This window comes from Dreissena polymorpha, chromosome 6 (genome assembly GCF_020536995.1).
Source record: "Dreissena polymorpha isolate Duluth1 chromosome 6, UMN_Dpol_1.0, whole genome shotgun sequence".
In the NCBI taxonomy this organism is placed as follows: Eukaryota; Metazoa; Mollusca; class Bivalvia; order Myida; family Dreissenidae; genus Dreissena; species Dreissena polymorpha.
The window spans coordinates 70,186,260-70,206,790 of record NC_068360.1 but is presented as its reverse complement, the minus strand read 5'-3'; the positions used below and the strand labels follow the sequence as shown (position 1 = coordinate 70,206,790).

Here is a 20,531-nt window from a genome sequence, read left to right as displayed (position 1 = left end):
AGACTATTCATTATGTGACGATAACATTTTATATAACGTCATTGGCGACATGATACTGGACAACGTAATTTGATGTTATAAAACATGAACAATATTATGCGTGTGTGCGTGTGTGTGTCGTGAATATGCAGTATTTTTTAAAAAAAATAGTAAGATCATTTTTTGTCGTATAATCTTCAAGGAATATATGCCCAAAACGCGCCCCGGTCTCGGGATAGGTAGCTTACCGCGAGGAAGAGAAAACTACAAAGCCTGCCTGAAGTTCCACACTTCCACAGACATGACAGCAAAGGAGATCTATGACAAAGGTTTGGAAGAGGTGGAACGTATCGAAAAGCTTATCAGAAAGGTATATGGTTCAAAGCATCACGAACGATGATATAGGAGCATTTGGTGATTTTAAAAATAGTATTGTACTTAAAACTGAAGGCTATGCTTTTTGTCAAATGTCGGAGCTGTTTTCAAACCGCAAAATTCATCGAGCCAATTGGCTTAACATTGTGAAGAAGCAGACTTGTTTATTAGCCAGTCGATAAACATTGACTGCCTCTTCTATGTTTGTCCTATATTGTGTGTACCATGATTTGACTGTCATGAAATTGTACAACTATGCGATTGAAACCATTTAAATAGTACTCAATATTTTTTTCAGTTCTAGTTATCATGATTTGGATGGTAACACATTACATTAAGAATGTTGCCATAAGAAACCTTATATTCGTTCACACAAGCTTAAGGCATTGGCTTGTACAAGTAAATACACACACACGGAAACACGTGACAATCCCTGTACATATATTGTGTACAAGTTCTGGAGACTGTAAAATTAAATATTGAAAACACATGTTAATTTTGCTTTCGATCTACTACGAATGCGATACAGATTTCTCCAAAGCGAACATTGATTGAAGCTCAAATATAACAATTGAGAAAGCCAGTGATTTTTGGGTTACGTTATATGTAAGGTTATATGGTAATATTCTCAACATGTGAGTTCATTGAACTACTCACTAACAAAATACACCATTTCGATTATGTATAACAGATTAAAGCACATTTTTATTTGTAGTGTAATATCATATGAGCCGTAAAGACAGTACTTGTTTCTACTCTGAATTTACGGCAGGTGTTGCACTTGTAACATTCACATGATTACTTCTATCGTTATAAATGCCTTAAACCACAGTGTAATTCGTTAACATAATACTATTTAATAGACAGGTAAAGAAGCAGATTAATTGAATAGTTGTGTTTGTTTTCTTCATTAGAAAATGGTCAACGTAGGATTTCCCAATACCACAAGCATATCAGCAATGTATACCAACTTGTCAAGTGACCCGAAATTTCTCTTCAACAATCCGGTGAGTTAAATATATTGACACGAATCTTCAAATCTTTTTTAGTGAAATTATTCTCATTACGTTCTTATGCTCTAATTATTCTCATTGCTTTCTCCTCTTCTTATTACTAAATTATATAACATACATTGGACACAATTTAAATTGTAAATGAACATTACCTGTAATATGTTTAAAATTGTGAAGTTAATACAGATTGTCCGATGATCACATAATTATGGATCTGGTGACAACAAGTTTTATTCCTATGTATTAACTCAATGCAACAATCAATTTTGTAAAAATAATCAGTTTTGATACACGTTTGTATCGCAGCATAAAACCCTTGACGAAATCACAGAGCATATTGTGTGCACAGGTGGTTAGCGTGTGGCTATGATATTAATTAGTGAAAACATCATTTTGAATGATAAATAATCATATTATAACGAAAAATTAACTTTTCTGAAGAAAAAAAATTTCACTATCAAATATATATATAACAAGGTATGCAACTCAAAATCACCCCAAAACGGGGTGCATCGCTTTGAACAGCCATATCTTCATCAATTGTGCAGCGATTTTCACGATCTCGGTCTTATTCAACGCAGAAATGAATTTCCTTTCTGGAAATGTATATGTCTTGCAATATTTTTACAAATGCTGGGTCAACTTTTAAGAAATAACACGATACACAACACGCATGACCCAGTTGACAGTGATCATGTATTCTTTATGAATGAAATCTCCAGTTGTAAAGACACACCTCCGCATTGGACCAATGAAATCACTCGTATGTTTAAAATGTCAGTTAGTTGAAATGTATGTAAACAAAGGTTTCAAACGGCGCTGGACAGTTAGTCTTGATGCAGAATGTAACGACAAGAACGGTAATAATGTTTTTTCATACGTTTTATTGAATTATGGTATCGAACTACATGAACTTTGTAGGGAAGTTGCCCTTTACTCCGTGAAGATTTCAGTCTTAAAGACAGCATGATCACTGTCAACTGGGTCATGCGTGTTGTGTATCGTGTTATTTCTTAAAAGTTGACCCAGCATTTGTTAAAATATTGCAAGACATATACATTTCCAGAAAGGAAATTCATTTCTGCGTTGAATAAGACCGAGATCTTGAAAATCGCTGCAAAATTTATGAAGATATGGCTGTTCAAAGCGATGCACCCCGTTTTGGGCTGATTTTGAGTTGCATACCTTGTTATATATATATTTGATAGTGAAATTTTTTTTCTTCAGAAAAGTTAATTTTTCGTTATAATATGATTATTTATCATTCAAAATGATGTTTTCACTAATTAATATCATAGCCACACGCTAACCACCTGTGATTGTGTGCGTATTGTTTAACGCAGAAAATACGCTCAGTATGGTGGCGTTCTTTCTTTTTTCATTTGATGCTACTGTTTTATTTTCAGCTATTTCTTTTTGTTTACTTTCGTTAAGAAGAAAACACTTGACACTATGGGATAAATAGCGACGACCACTGATAAATGTATGTGTTCAGTGCGATAAATATTACCACTCGCCAGAGCTCATTGTTAAAATTCCCATAGATAAATAATTTTATATGCGTTTATCATTTATATATTTTTATTTCTACATATGAAAAAATGCAAATGGTAATTTGATACAAATTATAATCGTGCTTGAAATAACGTATACTTGTATTTAGGCAGATGCCCTTGCACATTTCAACGAAATTATTTTCGAACGAATTAAGCAATTGCTGCCGAAATACTTCCGCCACCTCCCAGACTTGCCGCTAGAGTAAGGGAAATTTACTATTCTGTATTATTGTTGCATCTTAAACAAAATAAAATATCAACGACACTTTCGTGGGCATGGGTTCATTGTAATTCTTGAATCCTTTGGCTTGTTTGTATATGAAAGCTAATGGTGTCGGTGCTAATTTCAGTGCGACCTTGTAACACGACCACTTTAAACTATCATTATTGTGCAGGGTTCGAGCTACTGTGTCCGACGGAGTTGGCGGAGAATACTGGACAGGATCTGAAGACGGATCAAGACCTGGTATTTTCTATGTCAACCTTCACAGACCCGAGGACAAGTTAGTTCTTTTTATAAATGCATAAACTTATTTTTAGTCGGATAAGGATTTTAATGTATAACGTTCTATTCAATATAAACAAATGGCACTTCCCATATAGCGGGAAGATTCGTGCCCAATACACACTGCAAGTGTAACGATATCAAAGGTCAATTTAGAATGTATAGGTGAGTTTACAATATAACTTACCTAATATATCAAAAGTGTAAAAAGTATACATTTATACAAACTACAATACTGTTCATTCAAACATTCACCTTGTTTCACCATCGGTTCGTTTCTTTCACAGCCCCTCATATGCGATGGTTTCGCTTTCACTTCACGAGGCTTTGCCTGGCCATCACAATGCGGTATGTTCCTACGCATGCCGTTATGATAAATAGATCCACCTTTGCAGTAAATTATTGTAGCAATAAAGACAAGAGCTTTGTAACAAAACACCCCGCGCCTTTTTGTCACTGTAATAGAATGCATGTCCGTTGCTTAGAAGCTTACTTCAGGGGGGACATACCTCCTGAACTCAGGAACATATAAATTAATGCGCGTGAAAATGTGTGTTGCACATCTTCACCACTTATGGCGGTGACCTTTTTGAAATTCAAGTCAAAAGCGTGGGAAAGGTAAAAGTAGTTTGCTTCTCAAACGTTTATGCTCTATTCCCGTCATAACCGTACAGGGGCAATTAACTCGGGAACGAATAAAACATTAGGCAAGAAAACATGTCTTGCACATTTGTCACTGCATGCTTATGACATTTTTCAAGTTGCAATTCAATTGTTTGATAATTATTGAAAAAGTTCGATCCACAAAACTAGAACAGTGTATGATTCCGCCCAAAAATAGCTAGGTTAATCGGACTATGACTTAAAAAATCGTAAATGACTGGGTATGATACACGGCCTTTATGTTGATGACACATTTTAACTTTAACGAATATAGCTTAAAACATTAGAAGTAGTTCGTCCAACAATCTTATAACATTTTATAGCTAAATGGTTTAGTTCAAAGGAATACAACTCATGAAATGATGGATAAGACATACAGCAGTATTTCTAAACATCGTTACTACATGTTGATGACAACACGTTCAATGTTCAATTTAATCGCTGGAGAGGTGAAAGTAGTTCGCTTCAAAAACGTATAGAATTTATGCGTGCGGAAAAACAGACACACCAATCAACAAACCAACTACCCAACCGACCAAATGTGATGTTAATATATTAAATGCACCCTATGTTTATAGTCTTCCTTTATTTACATTGTGATTTATGGGCAATTGTGTATTATATTTTGTAGCAACCGTCTGTGTTATTTTATTTATTTTTTCCGTTATATGATCCTACTGTTAGCCTTATTCCTGTTTTCATGTACAGGAAAGTTATGGTCTTCTCGCTGACATCCCGCCATTCATGAAGAACATGGAGTGGATTTCATTCAATGCACCATACTTCTTTCAGTTCTTCAATGCGTTTTCGGAGGTGAGCAAAAAGTGTGCCTTAAGATCCCCGACTTTTGTAAACACGTGACTAATTCCGGAATACATATTGCAAAAGTCTCATGCAATGGTATTATTGCATATCAAAGATGTTCATGAGCATTTTCGCTATAAGTTCATGCAGCCATACAGTTGCATTCATTACATAGGAAGCTTATATCAAGGTTCTGTAAATAAAAACAAGATAAACTCATTTAAGAGTCCAAATGAAAAAGATGAATTGATTATTAAATAATTGGATTATAAAATGCTTTTTTAAATGTTTTTTTCAGGGATGGGCTCTATACTCGGAATTTCTCGGAGAAGAAATGGGCATTTACCATGACGATTACGAAATGTCAGTATTTAATGGGGCGGTCAACCAGATTGTTTTATATCACGAAAAAAAGTTCTAAAATACCGCATTTTTTACCATAATTTAAGAAATAGAAAACCTGACTTGAGGCCCTATGGCAGAATAGTGACCAGCCAGGCAGCTCCAAATAGTATATGGACCGAAGCCGGAGGCTGAGGTCTATATACTATTTGGGGCTGCCTGGCTGTTCACTATTCTGCCATTGCGCCTAAAGTGAGGTTTTCTATTTGTTATATTATACCGAACATTTTTGTGCAGATAAATGTCAATAGAAATAAAAATTAATAACACGATATAAATTCGTCAATATGTATCAGTTACTATTAATAACATGTACCGTATTTTTGTTGTGCGCGAGTTTTCTTCCTGCGAAAGTTGGACACGGACAAATTCGCTTCTTTATACAAGATTCATTTTTATTTTTAAGCATTTCACATATTGAGATGAGTTTCATTTAGAGATTACTGCTTATATTACAGAAAACATGTTGCAAAACATTGATTCAAAATATAGCATTTAATTTTTGTATTTTTTAAGATGTGATTAATAATAAAAAACACACACTCGTGACCTGCCAAGTGAATCGTTACTATTAATAATATGAACGGTATTATTGTTGTGCGCGAGTTGTCTCTCTGCGAAAGTTGGACGCGGAAAAAATCGCCTCTTTATATAAAATTCATTTTTATTGTAAAAAATTTCACATATTGAGATACATTTTATATAAAGATATATGCTTTTATTACAGATAACATGTTTTAAAACATTGAACATAAATATAGCATTTATTTTTATATTTTTTTTAAAGATGTGATTAATAATAAAATACACACAATTGTGACCTGCCAAACGAAGCGTGCATTTACCCTTAATCTATAAAGCAATAATCTTTTTCAACTAAAATGTGCACAAATATTACAAATAACCATTCTAGCGGGCACTTTTACATGCGCGCGCATCTTTACAGGGCACTATTCAAAATAGCGCCCGCTGACTATGCGCGCGCATCTTTTCTATTCAAAATAACGGATCTGTGAAGTTTATATACGCAAAGAAGAAACAAATTAATGTGAGGTTTAATATTAGTTAATATTGATCAAAATATCACGACTGGTGTATACATTACTTGAACATTGTGTTAAGTTTTCATATTTTTAGTATATTCGGTGTTACAGTTTTACTGAGTATGCCTTCCAGGTAATATGGAGAGTTCTGATGTTGTCGTTATATTTTATGAAACTACGAGGATTGCTTATATAAAGTGTAAAATACATTGCTTATTATATGAGCATGGATGGCCTAATTGGTCTAAATGGGAGTCATTTTACTCCAGGACTCCAGGTGTCAGTGGTTCGAGCCCTGTTCAGGGGTACTTGTTTTTCTTTCTTTTTTTTATTTCATTCTAGATTTTTTTACTGAAGATTTTTAGATCCAATGTTTAAATTTATCAAAATAAACTTTATAAATCATTTAATGACGGTTTTTTAGAACTTTTCTTTTTTCGTCAAGCTGGTTTACTGACCCTTTAATATTTAGTAACTTATTATACAAAGGTCAAATGTTATACCTCAAAAAAGGCTTATTCATACGTTTGCAAATTGTATTAAGATGAACATGTACGAATGCTTTCAGGCTTGGTCGTTATAGCGACGAGATGTTCCGAGCCGTAAGATTAGTAATAGATACAGGCATCCACGAATACAAGTGAGAGACTCTCTTTATGAGCATATGCACACACATTTTTTGTGTTCTAATTGCTGCATGTATAATTGATCCGAACACGATTTCTAATTGAGCATCATAATATCTTGGAATATTTTATTATTTTTAATATTATTGTAACATTATTGTTCTCCAGCTGGACGAGGGACCGAGCTATAGAATACATGTTGAATTATACTAATTTGACACCCGACGGAGCGGCAAACGAGATTGACCGCTACTCAACCTGGCCCGGTCAGGCAACAGGCTACAAGATCGGAGAAATTAAGTTCAAGGAACTCAGAAAAAAGGCTTCCGACGCTTTAGGTAAATCAATCATGTGACCGACTTCTAATAGTTGCCATTACTAGGCATGTCAAACGATTTTGTCAGTGTAAGAAAACCAATAATGTAATAAACCTCCAATACTAACCTTCAGCTAAAGTGTCAAACACTTCTTACGAATAAGGTTAAAAACAAACCAAAGTTTTCGGACAGTTTTGGGAAATTTGGGGTATTTGCTAATGTTGGAGGAGTACACTATTTCAAACAATCCAACGAGACAAAGGCTTCTGACAGATGAGATATCCCAAACCATGTATAAGGGCTTGAGACAGTAGTAGAGAATTCAGGTTAACATACCTTCATGAAAGTGCGCGGGCAGGTTTAGCAAAACCAACAAGGTAAACACTTTTATACAATTAAAACAAAAGACGTTAAAAACGGATATCCGATTCGTTATATTTCATGACTTGAAAAGCTGTGTTACAATCCGTTTTGCAATAAACCCGTTTTGCAATAAATTTATTTCAAAACGGGTTAGAGTGTCTTATTGCAATTTGTAGTTTTTATAACAACCCGTTTTGCAATAAACCCGTTTTGCAATAAACGCTTCACTCATGTACTAATTAATTCACATTGATTTGAAACTGTGAAAATAAAGTTTGAACATACTGTCGTATTTATGGATTTTCATTGTCAAATTAGACATACGTATAAGTGTAGACAAAACAACGACATCGAAATTGATCGATTTCATGATAAAAATGATAAAACATTACAGAATGTGTATGGAAAGTGAGTTATACAAAGTTCGTTCTGAAGTTAAGAAAACCCAGATATGCAATAATTTTATTGCAAAACGGGTTGCGGTTTCTTATTGAAATTTGATATTTTTATAATAACCCGTTTTGCAATAACCCCGTTTTGCAAAACAATGATAACACATGTATAAATTAATTCAAAAGGATCGGAAATTTTAAAATAAAATTCATATGTCGTATTTAAATAATATTACATTGAACATTTTTTAAAAAAAGTGTGATAATTTTATTGCGAAACAGGTTGTTACACAAAATCACACTGCAATAAGACATTTCAACACGTTTTTCCATAAATTATTGCATTTTTGCATATCTTAAATTTAGTACTAAATTGTTTAATATCACTTTCAAAACACATTCTGTGTTGTTTTATCGTATTAAATCTCAAAATGCACCACCTTCCATACATTTAATGTTAAGTCCAAACTCACAGTTTTGTCTATTTTTTGAAACAATATTATTTAGAAACAGCATTTGAAACTCCCTTAAACTATTCCGATTCATTTGAATTAATTTATACAAGAGTGATGATTTTATTGCAAAACGGGTTTATTGCAAAACGGGTTGAAACAAAGCTGGTTACACCTAAATATTTGCCCTCACAATTGAAAGGATTGTTTCGTCAGTTTTATTTTTGTTTTGTTTTTGTATTTCTTATATTGTTTGTAGTGGTTTTTAATTGATAAATTCATTTATATTGATACACGGGTTTGAGTGGTAAACATAAAACAACTTGAGCCGTTATCGTTTGCATTATACAAAAATTAAAATTAATGCAATTTCAGGCAGCAAGTTCAATCTAGCTGATTTCCACTACACCGTCCTGCGCTACGGGTCGATGCCTCTGTCGGTGCTGGAGTACGTTGTGGATCAATGGATCGTCAACCAGAAAACAGATGGCGGCCATGGCGGCAATAGCCTACCGGAAACGAGTCTGTCGAACGATGGGCCTGTGATGTCGGCCAATGTATTCAGTGTTATATTGGCCGCCATGTACGCAATTATTCAACATTGAATTTAATTAAACAAAACTGCATTTATGACACATTTTTATATTTTTGGTATGATACAAAAGAATTCATACATTTGACCAGAATGAATACACGAACCTGTATGTAGAGGCGGCCGTAAAACATTTCCAGCTGCTATGCAATTTTTTAATACTAAGCATCTATTTCTTGCAAACATCGTTTTAAGCAAAATTCAATTCACATATAAGAAAAAAACACGATAATTTATATTGCGATAAATATAACTGCCTTAAATTGACTATACATGAAGATGGTACTATTTTTTGCCAACTGATTTAATACTGTATATAAGATACAATTTTTATACCGTTTAAATAGACCCACAACCGCGTTCAATAAATAACAAAAAACTCTTACTAAACAGTGTTAATAAAATCTGCTTATATTATTCAAGAATAAAAACGATGCATGACCATGTGTTTGATTGTTTATAAACCATCATTGATATACGATATAACAAATAAAATGCAACAACTATTACTATTCTCAGTTGAACACCTATATTAGCCAAAACCAATAATAATCTTTCATATGCCGTAACATTATACATAATTATACATAAAAACACAGATCTAGTATTTAATTAGTGTGACGGTCATTTGTATTGTTATTGTTATAATTCTAATTTTGATATTACAGCTGTGAATCGACATTTTACAATAATTCTTGCATGTGAATCGACATTTTACAATAATTCTTGCTAAAAGTTCGAGTACATTATTTATTGACGCATAGGACATGTATTTCAAGCGATACATGTTTGCAATCAATATAATCAGATACAGAAATACCTTATTCTTAGTAATGTCCCATTTTTGTTATAGTTTATATACTTAAAAGGGGTAAATTTTGAATGAAGATTATAAATCACCGATGTTTGAAATTCGGGTATTTTATACCTATCAATACAAACGTAGACATTTCTGGACCAGACTAGTATTCAACAAACATGCGTATATATTTACGGGCTTTTAGTTTTCCTCCACTCTCTTTTAGTTAAGGCATTCAGGCTTTAACGTTCAATATGTATTGAATAAGAAAGTGTGTATATGTACTCGTGCTTATACAGTTTGATTGTTTAGTGGCCTATATCTAATAAGTAGACAATTCGCGATTTTTGGCCTATCAATGCTGATGTAAAATATCGTTACGTGCTGCTTTAAATTGCATTCATCGTAAAAACTGGTAATTTTTGAAGATGTTATTACATGTTCAGAAGGTAGTATAGACTTACATCTTAAAACGACGTTGTTTCGTGAACGCGAAAGAGTTCCGTTACATCGTTTGGCAGCGAAACAACAATGAACACTCTGTTTGCATTGCGTACACAATAAGGCAGTGTACGTTGCCAAAGCAACAGTTTGTTTTGTATTTCACCAAATGTAAAAAAGCAATATGCATGCATTCAACATGGTAAGTGATTCACAATAACCATTCATGTTCAACCTTTAGTTGAGTCTCAGCAATATACCCCCTGGGCAAATTAATTCACCACTTCTCAAGATCAAAGTGTTAAAGACGTCTGAATCTATCTACAAAAGATAACATGTAAGAAAGCAGCACAGAGAAATAATTTAAGAGAACATATGGATGATGCGGCTTACTCCTTTTATCCCCCACCAGCCTGACTGACACACAGGTGGTTAGCGTGTGGCTATTATATCAATTAGTAACAACATCATTTTGATTGAAAAATAATCAAATTATAACGAAAAAACAAGATTGTCATGTGTTTACAGCTACGTTTATAATTTGTCAGGAACATATCACGAAAACTGTAAGAGATGCAGAGTTATGACTGTTGTCTCTGTATTTTAAAAGTTGTCATTAGTAAGTGGCATCACTATGATTTTTGCCGAGCTTATATATATTATAGTATGAGATATGTGAATTTCAAAGGTGTAATTTGATGGTTTGTGTACTTCACAATACACCACAACATTTGCATTCGTTATTCATTTTTGATGATATAATACAATTTGTCCAGGACATATATCGGAAATTAAATTAGGTTTCAGATTAAGCTTCATTTGTAAAAAATTCGCATTTACTGGAGTGTTCACATAAGCAGGAACTGTTGCTTCCATACAGCGCTTGCATTAAGTATCTCATTTTGAAGTCAAGACTTTATGTTTATGTTTTTTAACTCCCAGCTGGAACATAACAAAGAACATAAATCGCAATTGTTTATGCAATATTCAAACCTGTAGAAGTATAAATACCCAATCTCGACATTATCTTTGATATCGTCTTTTTTTCTAATTTTAGTCCACAAAGACATTGAAATAATCCCCACACATATTTAGCCAACATAACATAATTAATTGTAATGGTGTCGATAGCTGAAAACATTAGCCACCTTAAATACGTTGGAGACAATATGTGATGATTATAACAATATACTTAACATATAATATAATGTGTACTGACATATTTCAATTCTGCGTATGCATCAGTGTCGTTTAAGAAGTAGCATAAACTTTATTTTTTATTTTAAATGTAAAATAATAATTGTTGACTATGGACTATATTGCGTTTTTGATACACGGCATTAATTATACAAAGGTTTGTTGTAGCCTAAATTCCGCAGTATATAACCACCTACATATTAAAGTAATTCAGCATAAAAACGTTTGAGCAATACCCGCCGATCCGCCGAAGATGAGATGACAGTATGCGGACAAAATTTTTTTTTAATGGAACACAACAAACACCTTAAGTTTGAACGTTATTTTAACTATACAATTTTAAGCAATTCATTTCACGTTTTGCAACACTTTTATACCCTTTACCCAATAAGACAACATTTATAAAGCGCAAATTCACGTGAAGCACAATCTTACAGAACGACTCTTAACGTGATGCAATAGTGCCACGCAACACCGCATTTGATTTCAGACCTTAACGCTTTCGATAATTCGGCGACGTTGAGAAACATTCGGCGAAGTACTGATATTGTCGACACAAAATGTAATTGTCAGAAAATAAGCAGTAATTATATTCCTACCCTACGTGTCAATACATTACATAATTGTTCTTTATTAAAGTACTTGTTTTTATCCAATTGTTTGCACACATTTTGACAATCTTTGTTAGAGCATTTGTATCGCGATGTGTAATCGAATGGGTCATTTATTCCTGCCACAAATACTTTATATGGCAAAGCTAAACGGGAGATAAATTCTCTTTTTTGCATAACGAAAGATATGGAAGTCCCGATAAATGTTATGTTCAAGTTTTTTGTTTCATTTTTCTTGCCAATTCAAAATTATAATAGCGAAGCGTAGGGATTATTACGGCAGCAAATATTGAATGCGTTCAAAGGAAGCTCTGTAAAAGACTGTGATATGTGAAATTGTCAACAAATTCACTGTCAATATATAATGAAGTTGGTAGATTGCCATTACACGTTGTTAGGTACCTAAGAATTGATAAAAACAATTAATAAATAATGAAATTGTATACTCAATACTGGCATTAATTATTAATTAATACACAAAATAACAGTGGTGTGTTTATGTTGATTTATCAACATCATAACAAGTTTACCAAGAATTCAAACCTTTATTTGAAAGGCCTCTGTATTTGGATGTAATTGACAACTAAAAACATAGAAATCTAATTCGTCGATCGCCACATACATTTTTAATTAAAACTGGCAGATATTATACCATTATCAGAAACGAAAGAATTTGTAATTTATGTAACCTAAACGATTTTGAAGATGAATATCACCTTATACTTACATGTTGTGTAAATGCCATTTTTACATGACTGCTGCACATTATTACAAAATAGGGGTCAACATAAATTACTAAGTGCACTTTGCTCTCTTTCTGCTTCTTCTTTGGCGCATATTGATAAGGAATGTAAACTTATTTTACTTCAATCTGACCCACTGTATAAATGTCCTTGTATTATTGAATCTGTCACTTACTATTATCTTAAACCTCTTATTGAAAATGCACATAACAAAACTAGAAATCGTATCAAAATTGAGTTTTGAAACAATGGTCTTGATTCAATTGACCTTCCTAAAATAAATGTATTCAATGATAAAACTGTGCGTCGGTTGATACCCCCTTATTTCCGCAATACTAAATCACCACTTATTTGCTACAAATAAAGTAAACATGTTAGAAGTATCGTTTTTAATTATATTTCTATTTCCACAGATATTAATGTAATAAGAAATTGCCCTACATCATGTGACTGTTCAATATATATATATATATGGTCCAGTTGGACATGTTATTACTGGGGACCTTAATTTCATTCAAAATAAAAACCTCAGAAATTTACTACGCAGAGGTCCTAAGTATAGAATGCCTATTCATGTTGATTTTGATAACTGCATTAAGAAAATCGAAACAACCTTGCCTGAATATTGTACTAAATGTTGCAGGAAGGAAAATGCTGAAATTATTGCACTCAATGAATGCAAAACAAAAGTATTATATAAGGCCATAAATAAGATACATTTTTATAATACAAATCCTTTGGCCTTACCACATTCGCCTAAATTTAATTAACAAAATCTCTGTAAATTGCTTGAAGACTTAAAATCTAAATTCGTCATAGTTCCTGCAGATAAGGCTGATAAAAATGTTATAATAATATGACGAGTGTTTTATGTTCAAACTATTTCACAAGAACTTTCACAAACTACATCATATTGTGATTACAATAAGCAACATAATGAAATTATTGCCGACCATATTGCCGAATGTGAAAAAATAAATGTAATAGTACATATTACTGACAAGAAATTGCCATCACATTGCTGTATACCTAAATTACATAAAACGCCATATAAAAGTTGTTTTATCGCTATTTCAGTGTCTTGTACCAACAAGCAATTATCAGTGTATCTTACATCTGCATTTAGTGCTATTAGATATCATAAAGCTAGTAGTGTAATAAAGTTTATGAAAATAGTAATATAAAGCAATTTTGGTAAATAAAAATCTCCTAAGAAATATTTGATAAAATTGAAAAGAAAAAAATATAAGGGTCACAAGTAAGCACTTATGATGTTTCTACACTATATACAACGCTTCCTCACACTTTAATAAAATCCAAACTTGTTTCATTAATTGAAAAAAGATTTGCTATAGAGAAGTTTTTATATCTTTCTTTAAACACTAAAGCTGTTTTTTTACTTATCAGATATTAGATAATTACATCATTTGGACTTGTCTTGACTTGTGTGTAGCACTTACTTTTCTTCTGGATACTGTTCGTTGAATTTAATCGTAAAATATTTAAACAAATTATCGGCGTTCCTATGGGTACTAATTGTGCGCCACTTATAGCTGATCTTTTTTTATATTGGTATGAAAGCGATTTTATGTTAGAATTATCTAAAACTAAATAACTAGATTTGATTTAATTTTAACCTTACTAGTAGGTACATTGTTGACATACTTAATTTAGATAACCCATTCTTTGAACAATATATTCACAAAATCTACCCGAACGAACTAGTCTTAAATAGATCGTGTCAATCCAATACAGACGCTGCGTATTTAGACTTACATCTTACTATTAATAATAATATGATTAAAACTAGTTTATACGACAAACGGGACGACGTTAACTTTGAAATTGTGAATTTTCCGTTCCTAGATGGCAACATCCCTAAAGTCCATCCTATGGTGTTTACATTTTTCAGTTGGTACGTTATGCCAGAGCATGTTCATGTATTAAAGATTTTAATGATCGTATTCGTATATTAACGAAACAATGTTTTTTGTACCATAATCTAAGAAGTAAATTCGCTAAATATCATTTAAAGTATGGTGATTTAATTTCAAAATATAATTCAAATGATAGATAAGACCTGAAAGACCTACAACCTACTACATTCAAAACCTAATGTTCATACTGGTCCACATAGTGACTCCATCTACTGCCTGAGACACTCATGGAACTATTATTTTCCTTGATAATTGGTGAATTAAAATCGATATCCCACCAAATCCAACAAATATCCTCTATATAATTTTTACAAATAAAATTTTGCCTTAATTTTGTATTTATTTCCGTACGTTAAATTTACTTATTTGTCAAGACATTTTATAGTCAGTAAGTAATAGTATCATAGTATTTGCGGGGTATTTTTACGGCTTATAATGCATCACATTTCCAGGGTGCAGGATCACGTGAATTTGTGGGGTTCACAATTAATGACGTTAATTGATGTAAACACACCGTTTAATGATGCTTTTCTTCAAGTAACGTTTTAAAACAATTTTCTCAAAATAATAACTAGTGCATAATATACAGTTTTTATGCTGCTTATTGCAATGTGAAATACATCAGAATTACTTTATTGAATAAGCCTGTGTTCTCGGCCAAAAATACTATTTGCAACGCATACATGTACACGGTTATGCTGCACGCAACGTGAACGTTTGACACCGATTGTTGAATTATTCAATGACCTTGTACGCACTAAACATTTTTGCAAATATAGTTCAATACCTTGAGATATTTGTAAAAAGTTCTTAACGGTGTGTTTACATTCTGTTAAGCCCGTGTGTAAATCCCGTGAATCCCGTTCTTCCTGCACCCTGATTAAACAAACAAGCTTATCTTCTTTGTGCATAATACTTAGGTCTCGCTTTTACATACGATCTGTAAAGTTTCTATGTTATAGTTTGACGAAACGTTATCTTCGGGAATCTTTTGTGGACAATAAGTGAAAATAATTGTGCACTGTGCATAAACAACCGCTTTGCGCACGAACACGAAGAGTTTGCGTTTTTTGTAAGCGGTACTTAACATTGCACTTAAATTATTATGTTAAATCGAGAAATATTTCTAAACATTTTATGAATTTGTTTTTATTTTGAGAGTATGAAATACTGTACTTGAAATAATCACAATAATCGTTGAATTATCTTACCACAATGTTTTCCTTCTTTGGGCAGCACGTGTGGAAATCGTTCCTGAACGCCTGAATAGGATAACATTATTTGCCAGTTTGCAATATTTGCTATATTGAAATCAATTTTATATCGTAAAGCATTCTTCTAAAATGTGCTATTTACAATTCGCAATGATTTTTAAAGACCCGCGTCATGTTTAAATGATTCTTATGCCATATGAACCAATCATAGCTATAGCCCACCCAGCCTGCGCATCTCTTAGAGATACATAATGAGACCATTAAACCGTTAGTGATTTGATAGCATCTCTTCTGACCAGACTGCACAAATGCACAAGCTGGGCTTGATCTTCGCTGTCCGAAACGCCATAAGACCCATTTTCGCATGACGCAGATATGAAAGTGTGATTAAAATGTGTCTGCAGAGAGGCTTTCATTATTTCTTATAGTATTCTTGTTGGGACTGTATTTCATTCACTCATCCACACATTGGTTTCATTTATAAATAAATACAAATTCTGTCGCATTCATATGAATGCTGCATTCTGATTAGATAATTTGTTCACGTGACCGTTTTTTCATTTTCCAATGAACCCACTTCGTATGCAAATTTAAACATGAATATTCATTGCGCTACATTCTGGTCATAAACAAGTTGCCAAAATGTTTTGCGCGAAACTTAATGGCGTTGTTTTTTATTGGTCAATAGCGAAATGATGTGTTTTTTTTGCGCGAACTTCAACGATATACCCGTTTTACGAAGCTGAAACCGAAACTGAAAATAGATTCATACGCTAGATTAAAAAAGGACTTTTATGTACCTTACCACAATAGAATTTCAGCTTTAAGAGCATTTTGTGATATAATTATAATATTTGAATAGCATTTTTCTGCATTTCATCGGTGTATGAACTGTCGGAAAAAAATACGCCTAATTTATGCATAAACGCCGTCGGCGTTTATGCCAATAAGGCGTCAACACCTTGATATTGTTCTTTATCTTATAGTACCTTTTTTAAAGTATTTTGATTTTTACTTTAAAACATTATTTTAGGTCTTATTCTTAGACAAAATTCAACAGCCGTTCACGTATTGCTGGTCTTAATGCAACTGTTCTAAACAATCCCTAAAAACAGAGAATTTCTAAAATATCTGATGTCTGTATTATTTCAAGGCAATATCATTGACATCATATCTGATTGATATAAAGTGAGAGATTGGAAATGTAAACATAGAGGCCATTTCAACTAGCTAATGAAAACAATCAACCCAGGTTTATCTGCACTATCATGAGGTCTTGTAAATTACTGGTGAATTTCTCTTATTTCGCGAAGTGTCGAACGAAAATTGCGTGTTAATAAAAAATTAGCATACGATATATTTCGATGGTAAAGAACAACATGTATAATAATCCATGTGATGACTCGTATGATGTTAATTCCCGTAGTATAATTTGTATCTACTAATACTTATATGTGGTTTGACCATAATAACACACATTTCATGCGTTGAATGTGCGACTGACAAGCGAAACAACTCACAATAGTAAAATTATGTTTTCAAATTTATTATTTAGTAACGTAAATTTCAAACTTTATTTCAAAGTAAGCAACTACGCCAAATATCTTTAATAAAGATATTTCTTGTTACATTTAGTTGTATTTTATATTCGGTTTTAGCGATTATAAAGCATTTGTGTCGTTGTCTATAGTATGCCTGCAGTTATTGGTGAACTCATGTTCAACGTTTTGTAAATTGAGAACTGTGAATATAAAAATTCAATCTTATACTATTGCGTTGTTATCACCCGTGCAATTGAGAATACAGGACAGATCGCCTCTACCTGTTGAGAACAAGAGAATGTTTCCCAGTCATATCAAATTTAACCCCGCTGTACCAGCAAGCACTATCAACGAGGTTACGCAACATACGCGTAAAAGTGTATGGACTCTCGATATCCCACTATACTTGTTGATGAGCAGTAGTTTTATTTTCGCTTATCTATTAACAGCCTCAATTTTGAATGACCTATGCTGCGCAAAAATTCCACGTGATTAAGACGCAGCAAAGAGTGGACTATTTTAATCATTCATACACATTATCTTCCGCGACACGTATAATTCAAAAATGTTTATTGATTTGTGTCTATATATGCTCCGTTCACAAAGTTTCCATTTAACACGATATTCACAGTATGTGTCCATTTCTGAATGAATAGAGTGGAATAACTGAAATGTCTGGCATAAGTGACACAACTCTTTCTCGGCGCGGATGCGGCAGTTATCAGGTCTCTAGTACCTTACAAAACTTACTTGCAAAACGTTGTATTAACAGCAGTGGTTCGCAAAACATAAAAAATTAAACCAATTTTGAAGTCCAAGCTACCCGGGCCCGCTGTCCTTAAACCGTCCGGGGAAATACCTGAGCTCTGATAGAGATGAATCGAATTTGAATTTAAATACAAGTGTTACATACTAAACTTTTTAATTTGCAACATATATATTTATTTCAATTTTATTAAGTCTATTAGTTAACTGAAATGTGACGGCTTGTTTCGCTAACTGCGTTTTGTGAAACAAATGCGATACAAGCTTTCATATTATTTTAGTTTAAACAATGAACACAGTTGTCATTTCGTAAAAAACACATGTACGTGACCCAATACCTGTACGTGACCTAATACCTGACTTATCAGAGGCTAAAGCCTGTTGGTGAGCTAAATTATGATGAATGTTTATGTATACACACATTCTGAGTGCGGTTTTCATCTAAATGCTGATTTTCATCAAGAGATTCGTTCACCGACCTGTTATCTATTTACAAAAAGGTTGAGAGCATTCAACTGTCGGTAACGTTCATGCGAGATAATTCTCTTAACAAAGGTGGTACCACCTGCGCAACAGAAAACGCAGTTCTATTTTTCAGCAAATTTCATTGATATGCATATGTATAAAATGTATGGATTTATTTAACACGGTATATATTACTTTATATCTTTCACTTACTAATATTAGCAATTTAAAAAAAGACAGAAAAACGCATACTAGCTTAAAAATTGAAGAATGACTTTCAACATATTACACAACATGCACGAGTTTCTTGATTACGGTTTTATAACTGTTGTACGACATTTTGATTTTCATGGCGTTCACAAACAAAGTTTAATAAAAAAGAACCAAACAGGGGTTTTCAGACATTATAAGTTGCTAGCACTCAAACTGTGTTATGTTTTGTGTTACCATTTTTTGACAAAGTTCACTTTTTATAACATAAATATTGACAAAGCAAGAGCTAGATGGACAACATTTATACATCAATGCAGTAAATATGCATTACTAAAAGCAAATGAGATCTACCAAATGGAATTATGAAAATATAAGCACACCTTAAAAAAATCAGGAACAATACCAAACTCTAGACATTTACATTATTTTTAATATCGGCAGTTGAACAAAATAAATATATAGTATATAACCTTAACCATTCCACTGGCAATGCATTCAATGAAACTCGAAACTCGAATCATTCGATTTTGTCTGGTTATTTATGTCTACTGTATATATATTTCACTTTTTTATGTAATAATTCAGTATCGGTAATATGAAAAATTAAGTCCAAAAGTGTAGACAAAGTCTTTCAAATACAAAATGTTATGCTTTTCGAAATCTTCTTTACATTGTTTAATGTTTCTCACTATTATTTTCGAACTTTGTATTAGGTTTTACAACCAACATTTCCTAATTGTAACATCTGCATGGTGTAAGGAGGTTTAGTACTCTCTCGTTTTATTGAAAAACAAAACGCTATTCGTAACGTTACCTGACACTTTCTGTTAGAAGTGGACACAGAGAACTACATTCAGATCAATTTTACGTTATTTCTTATATTTAATCGCGTAATCTCAAAGTTTCGGAACGTCATGGACACATAAATGCCTCCGTATCATGCATTTTGATTGATATATTTGTCTATAGAACAAGTGGAAACAATGGAGATGACATTTGTTTAATTTGCTAATTTCAGTCGAATGTTGTGACTCAGCCTGTGACAGTTAATCACGTTATTTAATACCGGACTATGGGGAAGCCATTATAATATGTATTGTGTGATATCATGACATAAACATAGCTGAATTCACCGATTATGCAGGTACATGTAACCTCTTCGTTGGAGAAACTGTTACCCCATTTGTTAGCTACAACTTTTATGATATACTTTTTGAAATAACGATTGTATTTTATCATGAAAATTCTTTCTTATAACATATATGTATCATGGGGCCCATTTTATGTAACACCATTTCGATTTACTCATTGTTAGATACATTTGACATTTACACGCATTAATGTGAGATAGCTTTGCCCGTGACGCTCCATATTAACAGAGAGGTCGACTTCGACGTTTTTACATGACCGATGAATTTCGGACTTTAGTTTATATCCTCTTTAAATTAAAGTGTTACTTTAAAGTACACATGTAGCTAACTTTAAAGGGCGTTTCCATTTATACAATTGAGTTCAAATTATTA

General features: G+C 32.8%; 1 protein-coding gene across 22 annotated transcripts in view; it reads left to right on the top strand.

The window, feature by feature from the left end:
* LOC127833430 (uncharacterized) overlaps positions 1-20,531 on the top strand; it is a 142,976-nt gene that overhangs the window by 18,946 nt on the left and 103,499 nt on the right. For 5 of the 22 annotated variants that reach the window (XM_052358686.1, XM_052358687.1, XM_052358685.1 and 2 more), the window contains 10 exons: positions 182-349; positions 1,269-1,361; positions 3,031-3,125; positions 3,319-3,426; positions 3,716-3,776; positions 4,800-4,904; positions 5,194-5,258; positions 6,909-6,980; positions 7,135-7,304; positions 8,866-9,523. The exons of 12 other annotated variants lie outside the window; for them this stretch is intronic. In XM_052358686.1, coding sequence (XP_052214646.1) covers positions 182-349; positions 1,269-1,361; positions 3,031-3,125; positions 3,319-3,426; positions 3,716-3,776; positions 4,800-4,904; positions 5,194-5,258; positions 6,909-6,980; positions 7,135-7,304; positions 8,866-9,095 — 1,167 coding nt within the window. In that variant the 3' untranslated portion in view covers positions 9,096-9,523. Of the gene's footprint in view, positions 1-181; positions 350-1,268; positions 1,362-3,030; positions 3,126-3,318; positions 3,427-3,715; positions 3,777-4,799; positions 4,905-5,193; positions 5,259-6,908; positions 6,981-7,134; positions 7,305-8,865; positions 9,524-20,531 lie in introns of those variants that run through there. 5 more of the 22 variants (XM_052358671.1, XM_052358670.1, XM_052358668.1 and 2 more) reach the window with 2 other exon arrangements.